This window comes from Pristis pectinata, chromosome 10, assembly GCF_009764475.1.
Source record: "Pristis pectinata isolate sPriPec2 chromosome 10, sPriPec2.1.pri, whole genome shotgun sequence".
NCBI classification, from domain to species: domain Eukaryota; kingdom Metazoa; phylum Chordata; class Chondrichthyes; order Rhinopristiformes; family Pristidae; genus Pristis; species Pristis pectinata.
In genome coordinates, this window is record NC_067414.1 from 15,767,211 (window position 1) to 15,781,387 (window position 14,177).

At 37.8% G+C, this 14,177-nt stretch overlaps 1 protein-coding gene across 8 annotated transcripts in view; it reads left to right on the plus strand.

Annotated features, from left to right (window-relative positions):
- The window catches only part of phf3 (PHD finger protein 3), a 99,670-nt gene that overhangs the window by 26,295 nt on the left and 59,198 nt on the right, over positions 1 to 14,177 (plus strand). For 6 of the 8 annotated variants that reach the window (XM_052024518.1, XM_052024519.1, XM_052024524.1 and 3 more), the window contains one exon: positions 1,371 to 1,740. In XM_052024518.1, coding sequence (XP_051880478.1) covers positions 1,371 to 1,740 — 370 coding nt within the window. The remainder of the gene's footprint in view (positions 1 to 1,370; positions 1,741 to 14,177) is intronic. The other 2 variants (XM_052024520.1, XM_052024526.1) reach the window with 1 other exon arrangement.

The window sequence follows — 14,177 nt, forward strand, 5'->3', positions numbered from 1 at the left end:
GCAGAGGAGATTTGCCAGGATGTTGCCTGGATTGGAGCATTTTAGTTATAAGGAGAGACTGGAATGGCTGAGCTTGTTTTCCCTGGAGCTGAGGAGTGACCTGATAGAGGTACATAAAATTATGAGGGGGACAGATAGAGTGGATAGTAAAAATGACTTTCCCAAGGTTGGGTGACAAGAGGGCAGAAATTTAAGGTGAGAGGTATCGAAGGGAACTGGGGGTTTTAAACAGAGGGTGGCTGGAGTCTGGAATATGCTGCCCGAAGAGGCAGTGAAGGCAGATACTCTCCTGACATGTAAGAAGCGGATAAACCAGTACCTCTTTTACCAAGGTCTCATGTGGGTAAATGGGATTAGTGTAGATGGGTACAAGGGTCAGCACAGATATGGTGGACTGAAGGGCCTGTTTCTGTACTGTATGACACTAATGTGAGGTATCGTGGACACAAGGTTAAATGTAACTCTTTGAATGGAGAAAAAGCTTGAATTTACTTGAGCTGAAGTTATAGGAGTCCCGTCTAGGGCTTGTGGTTGAAGGGGAAAAAAGGCAATATTCACATCAGATTGGATGGTGAAAGGAAGAGAAAGGGATATTGGACCAGGCAGAGAAATGTGGTTGAAATGATGGGTTGTTATTTTCATTGTGCAAAGGGTATTATAGCAAAACTTGCACATTGGGGTGAATGACCTGCTTTTGTTGCAGCCAGTGTGTTTTGATATATTTTTAAAAGAGAAATGCAGTGAGAGCCATTTAGTCCTTCAATAGATGTATGTTTGGCTTATAGGTAGCACTCTGCCTCAGATCTCTGGATCAGTTAATGAACAAAGACTTCAACTGAGAATGTAGTTGCAATCCTGAAAGAGTGTTCATCACTCAGAAATCTTCTTTTGATGGCTGAATCATTTTCCATCATTCACCCACTGTGTATGTAATGTATCCCGTGGCAATATTCTTCTCTTGGATTTCCTGTGTAACATTTATGCTCAATCAGCAACTCTAAAACAGATTTCCTTGTCTTCCAGTCACGTCTCTTTGTGGAGCCTTGGTTTGTACAAACTAGGTGCCTTAGTTACTGTGTTACAATGTTGACTCTACTTCATAAGTACTTCAGTGTATGTAAATTTTTTTTTTACAATGTCCTGATGTTGATCATGTTGAAATATAAATCCCAGAATCTGTAATCGGTCTATCTAAGGATGGATAACCAGAGGAATGAGGCATTACTGAAAAGTAAATTTCAAGTGTTTTTAAAAGAGCATTCTTTATAGTAGATGAAACGTCTCACATTATGAAATCATTAACATTTTTGAGGAATCTTCTGAGCCATCTTTCATTAAATACAGTAAACTTGGATTTTGTTTGCTTTCAGGTTCATGGTAGGGTGTGGAAGATGCGATGACTGGTTTCATGGAGACTGTGTTGGACTGACGCTTGGCCAAGCCCAGCAACTGGAGAAAGAGGACAAAGAATATATTTGTTTGAAATGTTGTGCTGTGGAAGACAAAGCTCCATCAATCAATCACAGCCATAACAAACATATTGTACATAATGACATGGAAAAGGCAAAGTCGGAATTAATCCATGAACGTCCAAACCATTTAAAAAGTGAAAAGGTGAGCTATTCAGAAGATCTAAATACTACAACTGATGCTTCTGATGTAAAATCAAATATGGAATTAATTGAAAAGATTGAACAATTGCCAAATGAGAAGAAACATACAGTCAAAATGTTAAGAAAGGTAAGGTGTGTGTTTTCTATTTGTCATTTGTTCAAATTCATTGGAATTGGTGCAGTGTTGCATTTATCATTGGAACCAAAGAGATTGGTTTAACAATGTAGATTTGCTGTTCTAGTTTCTTTAGTAATGAGAGTTTATAAAGTGATATGCCCCTAATTTCAATAGTGTGCTGAGCAACAGCATTTTCAAAGTTTTACATGTACAGTTGTTTCAATCTTGTATTGGGTCACCAACTTGAGCTAAAAATACAGAAAACAATTCCTGTTCTTTTATAGAAAATTATTTGTTTGCTTTCCAATTTTTACTGTTTAACTTTATGCAAAATTCTTTAAGAATTCGTTAGAAATTTAAGAAGTCTTCCATTTTGCATTGAGTATTGAAAATATCTTGAATATTAGCTGACTGCCTTTTAATATCTTGCCTCTATCTTTGACAGTAAATTTGTTTTCTTTCGAAGGTCACAAAATTTGTCAGTGTATTTTTTTCTCTGGGAAAGTTCACATACAAGCTTTCAGTGATGTGATTCATTTCTTTGCTTCATCAGACAGTTTATGGTGCTTTAATTTGTGGGATCTGGCCTATGGACAGTATTGCCTATATAGTACAGATGATTTGATAGGCATCATTTCCATTCTGTTAGCCAAGTTGAGACCCTTGCTATTTAAACTTGGATGTTCTCCACAGTTGCAAAAAAAAAATTTTGGCTTTGATTGTGGATCAACGCATCAGTCACTACTAATAGCCTTCATATGTATTTAAACTGTTGGTATTTGTATTGACTGTCAGTGCAATTGGTTACGTGATCAACCGGAGTGGATTTGATTTACAACCCTTTTCCTTGATTCCAAATTCATTTCCCATCGATATAATAAAAACTGAAGACTTCTGTTGGAACCTTTTACTACTGAATCTTGAGTGAAGTTTTGGTGCATAAATTGATCCATCATTTGGAGGTGATTAAATTGATCTTCAGAATGTAGCCATCCAGAAATGGTTTGTGTGATTTATCTCCAGGACAAGAGGTTCCTGTTGTGAGCTCTAATAAACTGCCTGCCTATTATTCTGTAATGTAATTAAACTTATTTTGAAATTGAGACTGAATGTAGAAAAGATAAATGATCAAAATTATATTAGAAGCTGGATTGTAGGTTTAAGCTCTGTTGAAATAAATTTGTTCAAAGCAAATTGTTTATTTTTGCTTTGAACTTGTTATTTTTAAGATGGCTTAATTCAGTTCAGTTTACAGATCCTTGAATGGATTTTATTTCTGAAGTGTATTTTTCCCAACTGCCAAGCTGTGGCCCTGTAATGTGCAATAGCTTTCAGAATAAATGTTCAGTGTGGATAGTGTTTCTTTGGAGAATACCAGTACGGGAAAGAATGGAGAAGTGGGAGAAAAATGGTTTGGTGAATTTGTGTGAGTGATAAGCAAATGCAAGTAGTCAACCTATTCTCTGATGGTCAGATAGCAGTGCTAATAGAGATTTGCTTGAGGGTAAAATTAAAGCATAACCAAGGACTTGTAGTTTTTTTGATATTAGATAATTAGATGTTTATTTATTAGTCACATGTACATCAAAAGACACAATGAAATGCATCTTTTTTGTTACTGAGAATGTGCTGGGGACAGCCCGCAAGTGTCGCCACTCTTCTGGCACCAACATAGTATGCCCACAGCTCCTAACCTGTACGTCTTTGGAATGCAGAAGGAAACCAGAGCACCCGGAGGAAACCCACGCAGACACAGGGAGAGGTACAAACTCCTTACAGTGGCGGGGATTGAACCTGGGTCACTGGCGCTGTAATAGTGTTATGATCCAGAATCCCAGCTTGGCTCAAGTGTGCAATACATGGCACATATGTACTTGACCCAGCATTATTGGGCTCCTGTATGATCCCTGCTAATGTATAATAGTGCATTATTGCATTTATTTATGAAGAGCAGGCTCAGAACTGATCATTCATTCCAAACATATGGTAGCATGTTAAACCTTTCAAGGTAAACATCACACATTGTTCACTTGGTTTACCAGTTGTGTCCAAAAGTATGTTATGTTGCCGGTAGAAACTTCATATAGAAGGGAAGAGTGGGGACAGATACTTTCAAGAACCATGGAAAGAACTGGGAGGGGGAAAAGGAGAGGTCAAGTGCAAAGATCTGTGATGGGGTGGAAGTTGGGAGATATTTATGTGACAAAAGACATTATATAAAGACCAGGGAATTAAAGGTGGATCTTCTAAAAGTATACATGGGAGAAACAGAATAATTATCTGAGCATCAGAGGAAGAGAGTATGGAGTGAATGCCGGAAGTCTGAAATGAAATCGAAAGTGCTAATTTTTCTGAAATGTTTGAATGAATGTGGAAGGCAGCGGTGTGTCTAGTAATTTTTAATTCAAACCTATTTTGTGCTTTGACTTGGATTTTGTACATAGTAATATTAAAGCAGTCTAATTATGTGAAGTTTTTCTCAGTCACATTTATTTGATCTATTTAAGTCTTAATTACCACAAGTCTCGTAGGAATTTTAGAAATGGAATTGCACAGCAAAGGTTAAGTGCTAGTTGTACAACTAAAATATGTCTTCCCTTCTTTGGCTGTCGCCTGGGATTGAGATGACTTGCTTCCACTCCAGATCTGAGGAGTAGAAGATGCTTTTGCATGAATTATTTTAACATGGAGTGGCTGTTGCACACAAGTTACCAGATGGACTTGATTAGAATGAGGTCCACATGGCCCTTCAGTCTTTGTCCACCAACTGCTTCGCATAGTCTCCCTTTTCTTTTTTTCTTCTCTCACCTTCCCCCTTCACTCATCCCCTCCTCCAGAACATATAGACTACTGGAATAGATTTACTGCTGCACAATGAAAATAAGCTAACTTTGTTGTTTGTTTTATTTAAGGTAGGTTTATTCCTATTTGAGTTTACACCATCGCCACTAAAGAAATAAATGCTAGCCATTAATAAGTTCTCATTTTAAAATATTTAGTATAGTACCAAAGTGGAGAATTTAAAGCATTCAGGATGATCAAATCCCAAACAGCTGGTCAGAACCTCAGTCTGATAAAAGCTTGAAAGTGTTTTCTGTTTCTTAGCTCAGTTGTAAAGCTGTTTGCCCTCTGGCTTATCAGCAATGTTATGGGAGAAATGCTTTATAACCTAGCACAAACGTCTCTGCAGGTGTCCCAAAAGTCTCTTAATATAACACTGCTATTTGTGCACATTCTGTTGCGATTGAAAAATAATTATAGAAGGAAATTGTACTGGGGAGTTATTCCAGATTGATTAAATGGGAGAGCCACAACAATTCAGTATTGACAAGTATGACCAAGCAGCAAATCATAATGCTGATCACCTCTTTCATATCACCCTTCCCAGTGATGCTGCCATGGTCTCTGTCTCTCAATTCCATTTCTCTTGGTTATTTCATTATTGTCACTTCAGCAATTCTTTTGCACTCCCTCAGATTACACTGCTCTCTTTGCACCATTCTGTTGTTTTGTGCTCGTCACTGAATTTATTGTTGTCTTTGTTACCATGCTTACTCTGTTTACTCGTGAGCTTTACACGAGCAAGGAGTTTCATTGCACCCTGACAATAAACTACTCTGATCCAATTGCATCTTAGCCATTATTAAAAATTTATTCCCCTGTGTCTGTATTTATTGGTGAAAAGGGATTTTTGTTTTTAAATGAGGGAAAGCCTTTTGGTTCCTTCAATGTCCATACCCAGTGGCTTTAAAATAACTGACACAGCTCTGATTTGACCATTTATAAGATGATTTGTAAAGGCAAGATTTTAAACTGAAATTGTAGGTGCTGCATGATCCTGCTGTAATTTAGATTGCAAGTAGAACAAACCTTTGATTTCTGTGTTGCAGTTCAAAGTGAATGTGAAGATTTATGAGACCCAAGGCTCCCTCATGATAAAGAGCCTGTTCCATCTTACCAGATGCCTAATGGGTCAGCTCATTCAGCCTTTTGCATCTGCCCCATTAAATGTAGGTGGCAAGGACTTTGGGCTGCATACTTGGGCAGCAGGCCAAGGCCAGGATGATCTAGATCATTTTCTAGGATGGTCAGTTGTTTTTTTTTTCCTGTGTGTTACTGTAAAGCCTGTTGCAATTGCATCTATCAAGCCTAAAATGTGTCCTGCAAAGGTCATAGACACTTTATGTAATAGTAGTTGTTGGGATTCTGATTTGTTTTCATGTGCAGTCTTCACGTTCAATCATGCTGATCTGTGAACCAAATCTTTAGTTCTAACTGGAAATGAATTCTATGCTGATTTGATAAAACTGCATAATTATCGTATACATCCTTCTCACAGATCTTGTGGTTAAAGGCAGGTAAAAATTACCAGTTGAAATCAATACTATTTTTTAAGAAGCTGAAGAAGGGATATAGTTGTTTCAGTATCTTGGATAGTTTTGGAACCAAGTTTTAGTAATAGACAATACCAAAATATTAGGCTGTTTCTCTTAAATCACTACCTAAGCCTTTCAAAAATAAAAAAAAGACTTTATAAACATCTGAAGTTTGAAATTAACAATGACTCAACAATAATAATGCGGTAAAGATTTATTGGTTCACTACTTTTAAAAGCAGCATTAACCTATTTATTATTAACAGATTGACTTTCCTGTTAGTATTCAGGGAAAATACTGAGATGTGAAATGTTTGCCCACAACCACTAGCAGAAATAATTGTTGTAATAGTACTTGTATGTAGTGCCTTTATCATAAAGGGATCCCAAAGCTCTTCAGAATTACTGCAAAGTAATACACAGACAAGGGCCTGAGGCTGATTTTTCACATTCTAGTGAATACACTCGACACAGTCTGGACTTCTAATCTATTAATGATTTAGTTTGGATGGCTTGCAAGTTGTTTTTGGAGTGTGTTACAAATATGCAAGTGAACCGGAGCACTTTTACAAATTATAATATCTGCGTGGGTTTCCTGCGGGTGCTCCGGTTTCCTCCCACATTCCAAAGACGCACGGGTAGGTTAATTTGGGTTTAAAATGGGCGGCACAGACTCGTTGGGCCGGAAGGGCCTGTTACCACGCTGTAAATAAAATTTAAAATAAGTAGGCCATCTACAGGGAACAGTGTCCTAGAGTATAATTCTAAATAATAGGAGTCTGTGTGCATTATTTTAAACTCATTGATCCAGTCTTGCCAACCTCTCTGTTCTGCCTGTTTAATGACATAAATGCTCAAAGTTTAATATATTCAAGGCATAGGACCTCCTCGTTTTAATAACTAAAGTAGCCGAGTACTTATTGCAAAAATAAATGTGCAGGAAATGTCCCAGAATACTTTTCTGAGAAAAATTTGATCTGTTTTGAGCAGGATTGTGGCACATAAGTGAACAAGTTGGAGATATTTGCCAAATAATCACCTATGAAATTGGAATCATTAGTTTGTCTGACTTCAATTTTTGCACAGCCTGTTGCAGGTGAAACTACAATTTGCATCAAATGGTTTGCTTTACTTTTTGGTGCACTGTTTGACAGTTTTGTTCTAACACCTTGTTTTCAAGGTCACCTGATCAATGCAAACCACCTCAAATTCTCGTAACAGTTGTTAAAACTTCAAAGAAGAAATTCAAGCTAATATTTTGTTTTGAAAAACTAGTGGTGATATACACATTTTCATGCCATACTTCTTGCATTTCTGTGGAGATCCAATGAAAGCAGATCTGAGCAGATGGGCTTCAATGCATATTTGAAGCTTTGATCTCCAGAGAGATTTGAGGAGTAAGCTTTTACTCAATCATTAAAGTTTAAATGACAACTGGTGGATACCAGGTAAATCATAATGTGCTGTCTGAGTTTGCAAAAATTATGCAAAGTTGCCTGCATCTCTTGCAGATTGTTTTGCTTCTGATACTAGCTAATTGCTCACTGACTTCAATAACTTTAATGCTATTCTCGTATCATATCGGTTTGAAATTGAAATTTTGCTGAACCACGTAAAGCACTTAGCTTGGCTCAATAGTAGTGTACTTTTCTGAGTTATGGATTTGTTGATTCAAGACTGAAGCTAGGATTGAGCACAAAGGAATGCTGCATTGTTTGAGAGTTTTATCTTCCGGATAAGATTTTATTCCAAGACCTTTTTGAATTTGTTGTGTGTAAAATAACCCATGAAATTATTCAAAGTACTGGAAAGGATTCTTTTGTATCATTGGCATGGTTTTATTTCAATGTCAGCTTGTCATTTTGTGGGGTCTTGGTGTGTTCAAATTGGCTGTCTTATTTGGCTAAAAAACAACGTAATTAAGAATTCATAAGCTGTGAAGTAGCACTTTGGGGTTTCTGGAAACTTTGAAAGGTGCTTCAAGTTATTAAGCAGGATCAGGAATGGAAATAGATGTGTGATATGTTTTTGCAGCCGTTTCCATGAAGGGATTGAGAAATTTAGTACTATTGGCAAATGCAAAAATTATTACACACTTTGGGATAGGATAAGATTTCTTTATTAGTCATATGTACATTGAAACACACAGTGAAATGCATCTTCTGTGTAGAATGTTCTGGGGGCAGCCTGTAAGTGTTGCCACACTCCCAGTGCCAACCTAGCATGATCATGACTCCTAACCTATGCATCTTTGGAATATGGGAGGAAACCGGAGCACCCAGAGGAAACCCACGCAGTCACGGAGAGAACGTACAAACTCCTTACAGACAGTGGCTGGAATTGAACCCAGGTTGTTGGCACTGTAATAGTGTTATGCTAACCGCTACACTACCATGCCTGCCCCTGAATAAAGTAAAACTCTGATAGTCCGATATCTGACAATTCAGAAATCCCGAGGTTCAGCATCTGGCTCACTGGATAATGTTTGCTTTGTCTCCCTTCCCATTCACTGGGGCCTGGGTTTCCACATTCCATTCCCACTCACTGGTGCCCTGGTTCATTTGCTCCTTTTCTATTTGAAAATTTATTATTGAACTGTCTAATATCTTAACAAGAAACAAAGGATCGTTGAGATGTTAATAGAAATAACATCTAATAGTCTCTGGAGACACAAGGAATACTGCAGATAAAATCTGCCAATTTGGCACCACCAAATTCTTGAATGTGCCGGATTGACAGAGTTTCACTATAAATCACAGGAATGTCATCCTTATACCATCACTTAACCATAATTTATCAGTATTAGTAATAACCATAATTTATTACTAATACTGGTAAATGTTTCAATGTTTAAAAGAATAATCCCAGCTGATATGTGCACATAATATTGTGAAAAGCAACTCCATCTCATCTTTTCTAAATGAACCTTCAAATACTTCCATAAGCTTAAATGTCTATGCATACAATTTTTAAAAAAAGTAACCCCCATATCTTAAAAAATTCCGTTCCCATTGGAGAGCTAGCCTTGAGTAATTTTAAAATGGTTCTGACATGATCTGCATTGATCTGTAATTGTGCAAAACATACTGAACACTTGTATTACTCTATTCTGTGAGTAATTCCTCCCATAATCCCTGATACCCCTCTTCCACCTGTTTAAGCTCTGGCCTGGAATGACAGCCTATCTTCAACTTTATCCCCCAGAGAGGAAATGAAAAGGGAAGAGGTTTTAATAAAGTTTGCATACATCAAGTGTTAACTTAAAAATGCCTATCTAACTCTCATCTTGGATACATATACATATCCTCACATTGTAAAGCAGACCAAAAAGTTGTACAATAAAACTGATAATCCTCCATCTCACCCTTTGGAAATCCAAATGGTTTGGCATCTGGCTCTTCGGCTGCTGTGTCCCGTGCTCCCTTTAATTTCATCGGGACCATGTTTCTTGTGGCCCCAGAGAGTTTAAAGGTAGCACATTTCCCATGCTTGCTTTAAATTTGCTTAACTGAAAAATATTATAATCATGTGTAACCTCTTTATTGTAAGAAAAAAAAATGTCCAGGGGTATCAATAGAAATGACATGCTGTGGCTGTGATGCTGCTGCAAGTAAGCTTTTCATTGCATCTGTGCATACATGTACTTGTGCATATGACAATAAACTCGACTTTGACTTTGATCCAATAGTTTGGAAAATCTGCCAGTCTGGCATCACTCAAGTCCCAATCCTGTAGATTGTTGGAGTTTTACTGTAGCGTGGGTAAATTGAAGCATGACTTTCAAATTGAAAAGGCTTTTGATCTCATCACTGTATTTCATCTCAAGTAACACCTTGCCATCTTACGCCACCTCGTCCAACTCCCTACAACTTCACTATCCTAAAAGTGATAAAGCCAATAAACTTATCCAGTTCATCTTTCAAAGCAAAAATGTAGTTCAGAGTAAAGGGGCTAAAGTGTTCTATTTGCAATAAACGGGGAACTTAACTGCAGAATAAATTTCTCAGTCGTTATATTAACATTTTGCAATCTTGTTCATGCAGTTGAAGCACTTTAAAAAAAAATGCTTCTTGCTCTAGTGCATCAGTTTGTACATCCATTACAGTTTTCACTATAGGTGATGCCCAAGTTACGGGAGGGTTGCATTCCAAGAAAAGACAGTATCACGATCTCTAGACTGTGAGTCTGTGCATGTGTCAGGAAACCAGAGTTGAAAAAAAATTGTTTATTTACATTGTTTTGCATAAATTATGTGAGAGCAAATTTTATTCCATATCTCAGATTTATGGGGAGTGAGGTGAACTTTCAAACTATTGGTTTTACCATTTTTTAAAAAAAAGCATTTGTATGTTTGAGCATGTAAAGAATGCTAATATCACATATTTGAGGTATTCATGTGCATTTGTTAGACTGACAATTATTTTAAAATTTGCTTAGCTGCACTAGCACTGAGCCTACTCTTTCTATTTTCATCAAAGTGTCTGTGTTCTCCTTCGAATATCTCATGCCGTATAAAGGAAACTCTGGGTTGAGGCAAGCCTCATGGGCTTCTAGTGATTTAGGGGAATGTACCACCAATCTAACTGCTAGGACTTAGTTGAGAAGGAAACTGCTGCTTCTGAAGAGCTACATTACAAATGTTAATATCTTGTTCTTGCACTTCAGTTATTTAGCATTTGTCTAGTGGGATATCTTTAACAGTATTCAAATTTACTGTAGTCCATTTTGTAGTTCAAATTTTGACAGTATGAATCGCCTTTCATTCTTCAAGGAGATGTCTGTGCGGAGAGTGGGCTGGGTGGGGAGAGGGTCTGAAAAAGGTGGAGAGAAATACAGCTTGTGAAAATCTAAAAAACGTATTTGTCATCTAAAACCTAATCTAGACACTTTAAATTGTATAATGTACAAAATTATGCTGCAGCAAATATAGGTGAAGATGGAGCACCTTTTACTGAAAATGTCATGTTTGACAGCAACTTCTGTTTTCACTGTTCATCATAATGGATTTTAGTTATGTTAATATTCCTGATAAGGGTTGGTAAGAGAGGGACTTTGACAGGTGGAGATATCAGTGCTGTCAACTTACTGGCAGGGATGCTCCCAGAGCTAACAAATGAATTCTGAGAAATTCATGATGCAAAATATAATGAACTATGTGTCAATTACTACTTGTACAATAAGTTCTTCAAGGTTTATTTATATATTCAAACAACTTTATTCTTGGTTTCAAAATGTAAGATGAACAGAACTTGGTGCACAGGAACAGCTAATTTTTCAGATTGAGAATGGGAAACTTGTCCTTGATTTTGATCTGCTTTTGATTTCTTGAAAACAAGACGTAAATTTCAAGTTGGCAACGTTCTGAAATGCATCCAAACTAACATTGGGTTTGCAGGAATGAGCTGCCTTCTCAGTGTATTTTCTTATATAAGAATGTATTTTGTGGGTATAGTTTTTACTTCCTTTACAGTTGTTACATCATTCATTGCATTACTCTTTATTGTACAGTGCTGTCAATTTTTTTGAAACTAGTTAATTTTATAACCTGTTGTTCAACATATGCTGGTTGTGTTTATGTAGATTGCATTTAGATGTGTTTTGAGGTGGCTGCTGGAGGAAGAAAAAATAATTGTTGTTCCACAACAAGTACAAAATCTGCCAAGAGTTTCAGACTTATGGAAGCCATTTATTGAGCAGAAGGCAACTACTGCCTCAAAGTTCAGAAGTTTGCTACATCCATAATCCTAAAGTACATGTAGGAGTTTAAAAACTAAACTGTGGTTCTAATGACCATATTATAAGTGTTCCAAATGTATCATAGGAAATCACTGTATATTGATTTGATTCTTGATTTGAATTTTCGAAGTAAATTTATTTATAAATGTTCCTTTATAAATGTTGCCTGTGTGGGTTTCCCATTTTAGCATGTAACATTATTTTGAAATCTTAATTTTGATCTGAAATCTTTTATGAAGTGTGTCTCAGTAAATTAGATTGGATTCAATATCATATGCCCAAAATGAGCTTATGGATCCGTAAACGGACAGCAAGGAAAGCTGGCAATCAAAAGTAGTGTGGAACTACGGTTATTACTAATTCATAAAATAACTGATTTTGAACTAAATCAGCAAGGAGCCTAAGGAAAAGTTGTGAAAATCCACTAACCTATTGCCTTGTTTTGTCAGTAACTCCGAGAACATGGGTCTCAGTGATAGAATTACAGCAATGTACAGCACCAAAATGGGCCCTTTCAGCTCAGCTCATCCATGGTGACCATGAAGCCTATCTACATTAATCCCATTTGCCTGCAATAGGCCCATATCACTCTACTCCCTTCCTATCTAAGTACTTGTCCAAATGCCTTTTTTAAATAATTGTATCTGCCTCTACCCTCTCCTTTGGCAGCTCATTCCAGAGAGTCACGACTCGCTGTGTGGAAAAACTTATCCCTCAGATCTCCTTTAAATTTCTCCCCTCTCAGCTTAAACCTGTGCCCTCTAGTTCTAGATTCCTCTGCCCTGGGAAAAAGATTCTGACTGTTTATCTTACGTCATAGAGTCATACAGCACGGAAGCAGGCCCTTGGGCCTAACTCGTCCATGTCGACCAAGACTCCCATCCAAACTCTTCCCATTTGCTGCGTTTGGCCCATATGTTTCCTATCCATGTACCTGTCCAAGAACCTTCTTAAATGTGCTTGCCTCAACCACTTCCTCTAGCAACTCATTCCATGTACTGACCACCCTCTAGATGAAAAAGTTGCCTCTCGGGTTCCTATTAAATCTTGCCCTATTCACTTTAAACCTAGGCCCTCTAGTTCTTGATTCCCCAGCTTGGGAAAAAGACTGCACATTCACCCTATTTATGCCCGTCATAATTTTATACACCCCTATAAGATCACCCCTCATTCTCCTCCGCTCCAATAAAAAAAAGTCCCAAACTGCTTAACCTCTCTCCATAACTCAGTCCCTCGAGTCCTGACAACATGCTCATAAATCTCCTTTGTACCCTTTCCAGCTTAATGGCATCTTTCCTACAGCAGGGTGACCAAAACAGAACACAATATTCCAAATGCAGCCTCGCTAACGTCTTGTATAACTGCAACATACCATCCCAGTTTCTATATTCAGTGCACTGACTGATGAAGGCCAGTGTGCCAAAAGCCGCCTTCACCACCCTGTCTACCTGTGATGCCACTTTTGGGAACCATGTACTTGTATTGCTAGGTCCTTCTGTTCTACAACACTCCCTAGAGCCCTACCGTTCACTCTGAAAGTCCTACCAAAATGCAACACCTCACACTATTCGGAATTAAACTCCATTTGCCATTCCTCTGCCTACTTACCCAAATAATCAAGGTCCCTCTGTAAATCCTGATAACCATCTTCACTGTCAATGACACCACCTATTTTAGTGTCATCTGTAAACTTACTAACCATGCTTTGTACATTCTCATCCAAATCATTGATATAGATTACAAATAGCAATGGGCCTAGCACCGACCTAGGGAACACTACCAGTCATGGGCCTCCAGTCCGAAAAACAACCTTCCACGATCACCCTCTGCTTCCTACCATCAAGCCAATTGTGTATCCAATTAGGTAGCTCTCCCTGGATCACAGGCAATCTAACTTTCCATGCCTACCATGCAGAACCTTTTATCAAAGGCCTTGCTGAAGTCCATATAGACTATGTCTACTGCCCTGCCCTTATTGACCTCATTGGTTACTTCTTGAAAAAACTCAATCAAATTCATGAGACATGATCTCCCATTTACAAAGCCATGCTGACTAATCCTAATCAACCCTGGTCCAAATGCTTGTATATTTTATCTCTTAAAATCCCCTCTAGTAAATTACCTACTGCAGTTGTTAGGCTTGCCTAATTGATCAACCATACAGCACAAAACAGGCCCTTCGGCCCACCATCAAGTTCTATAGTTTACAGGTTTTTCTTTATAGCCCTTCTTAAATAAAGGCACTACATTAGCCACCCTCCAGTCTTCTGGCATTTCATCCATCACTAACAATGATGCATATATTTCAGTTAGGGCTCCTACAATTTCTTCCTTA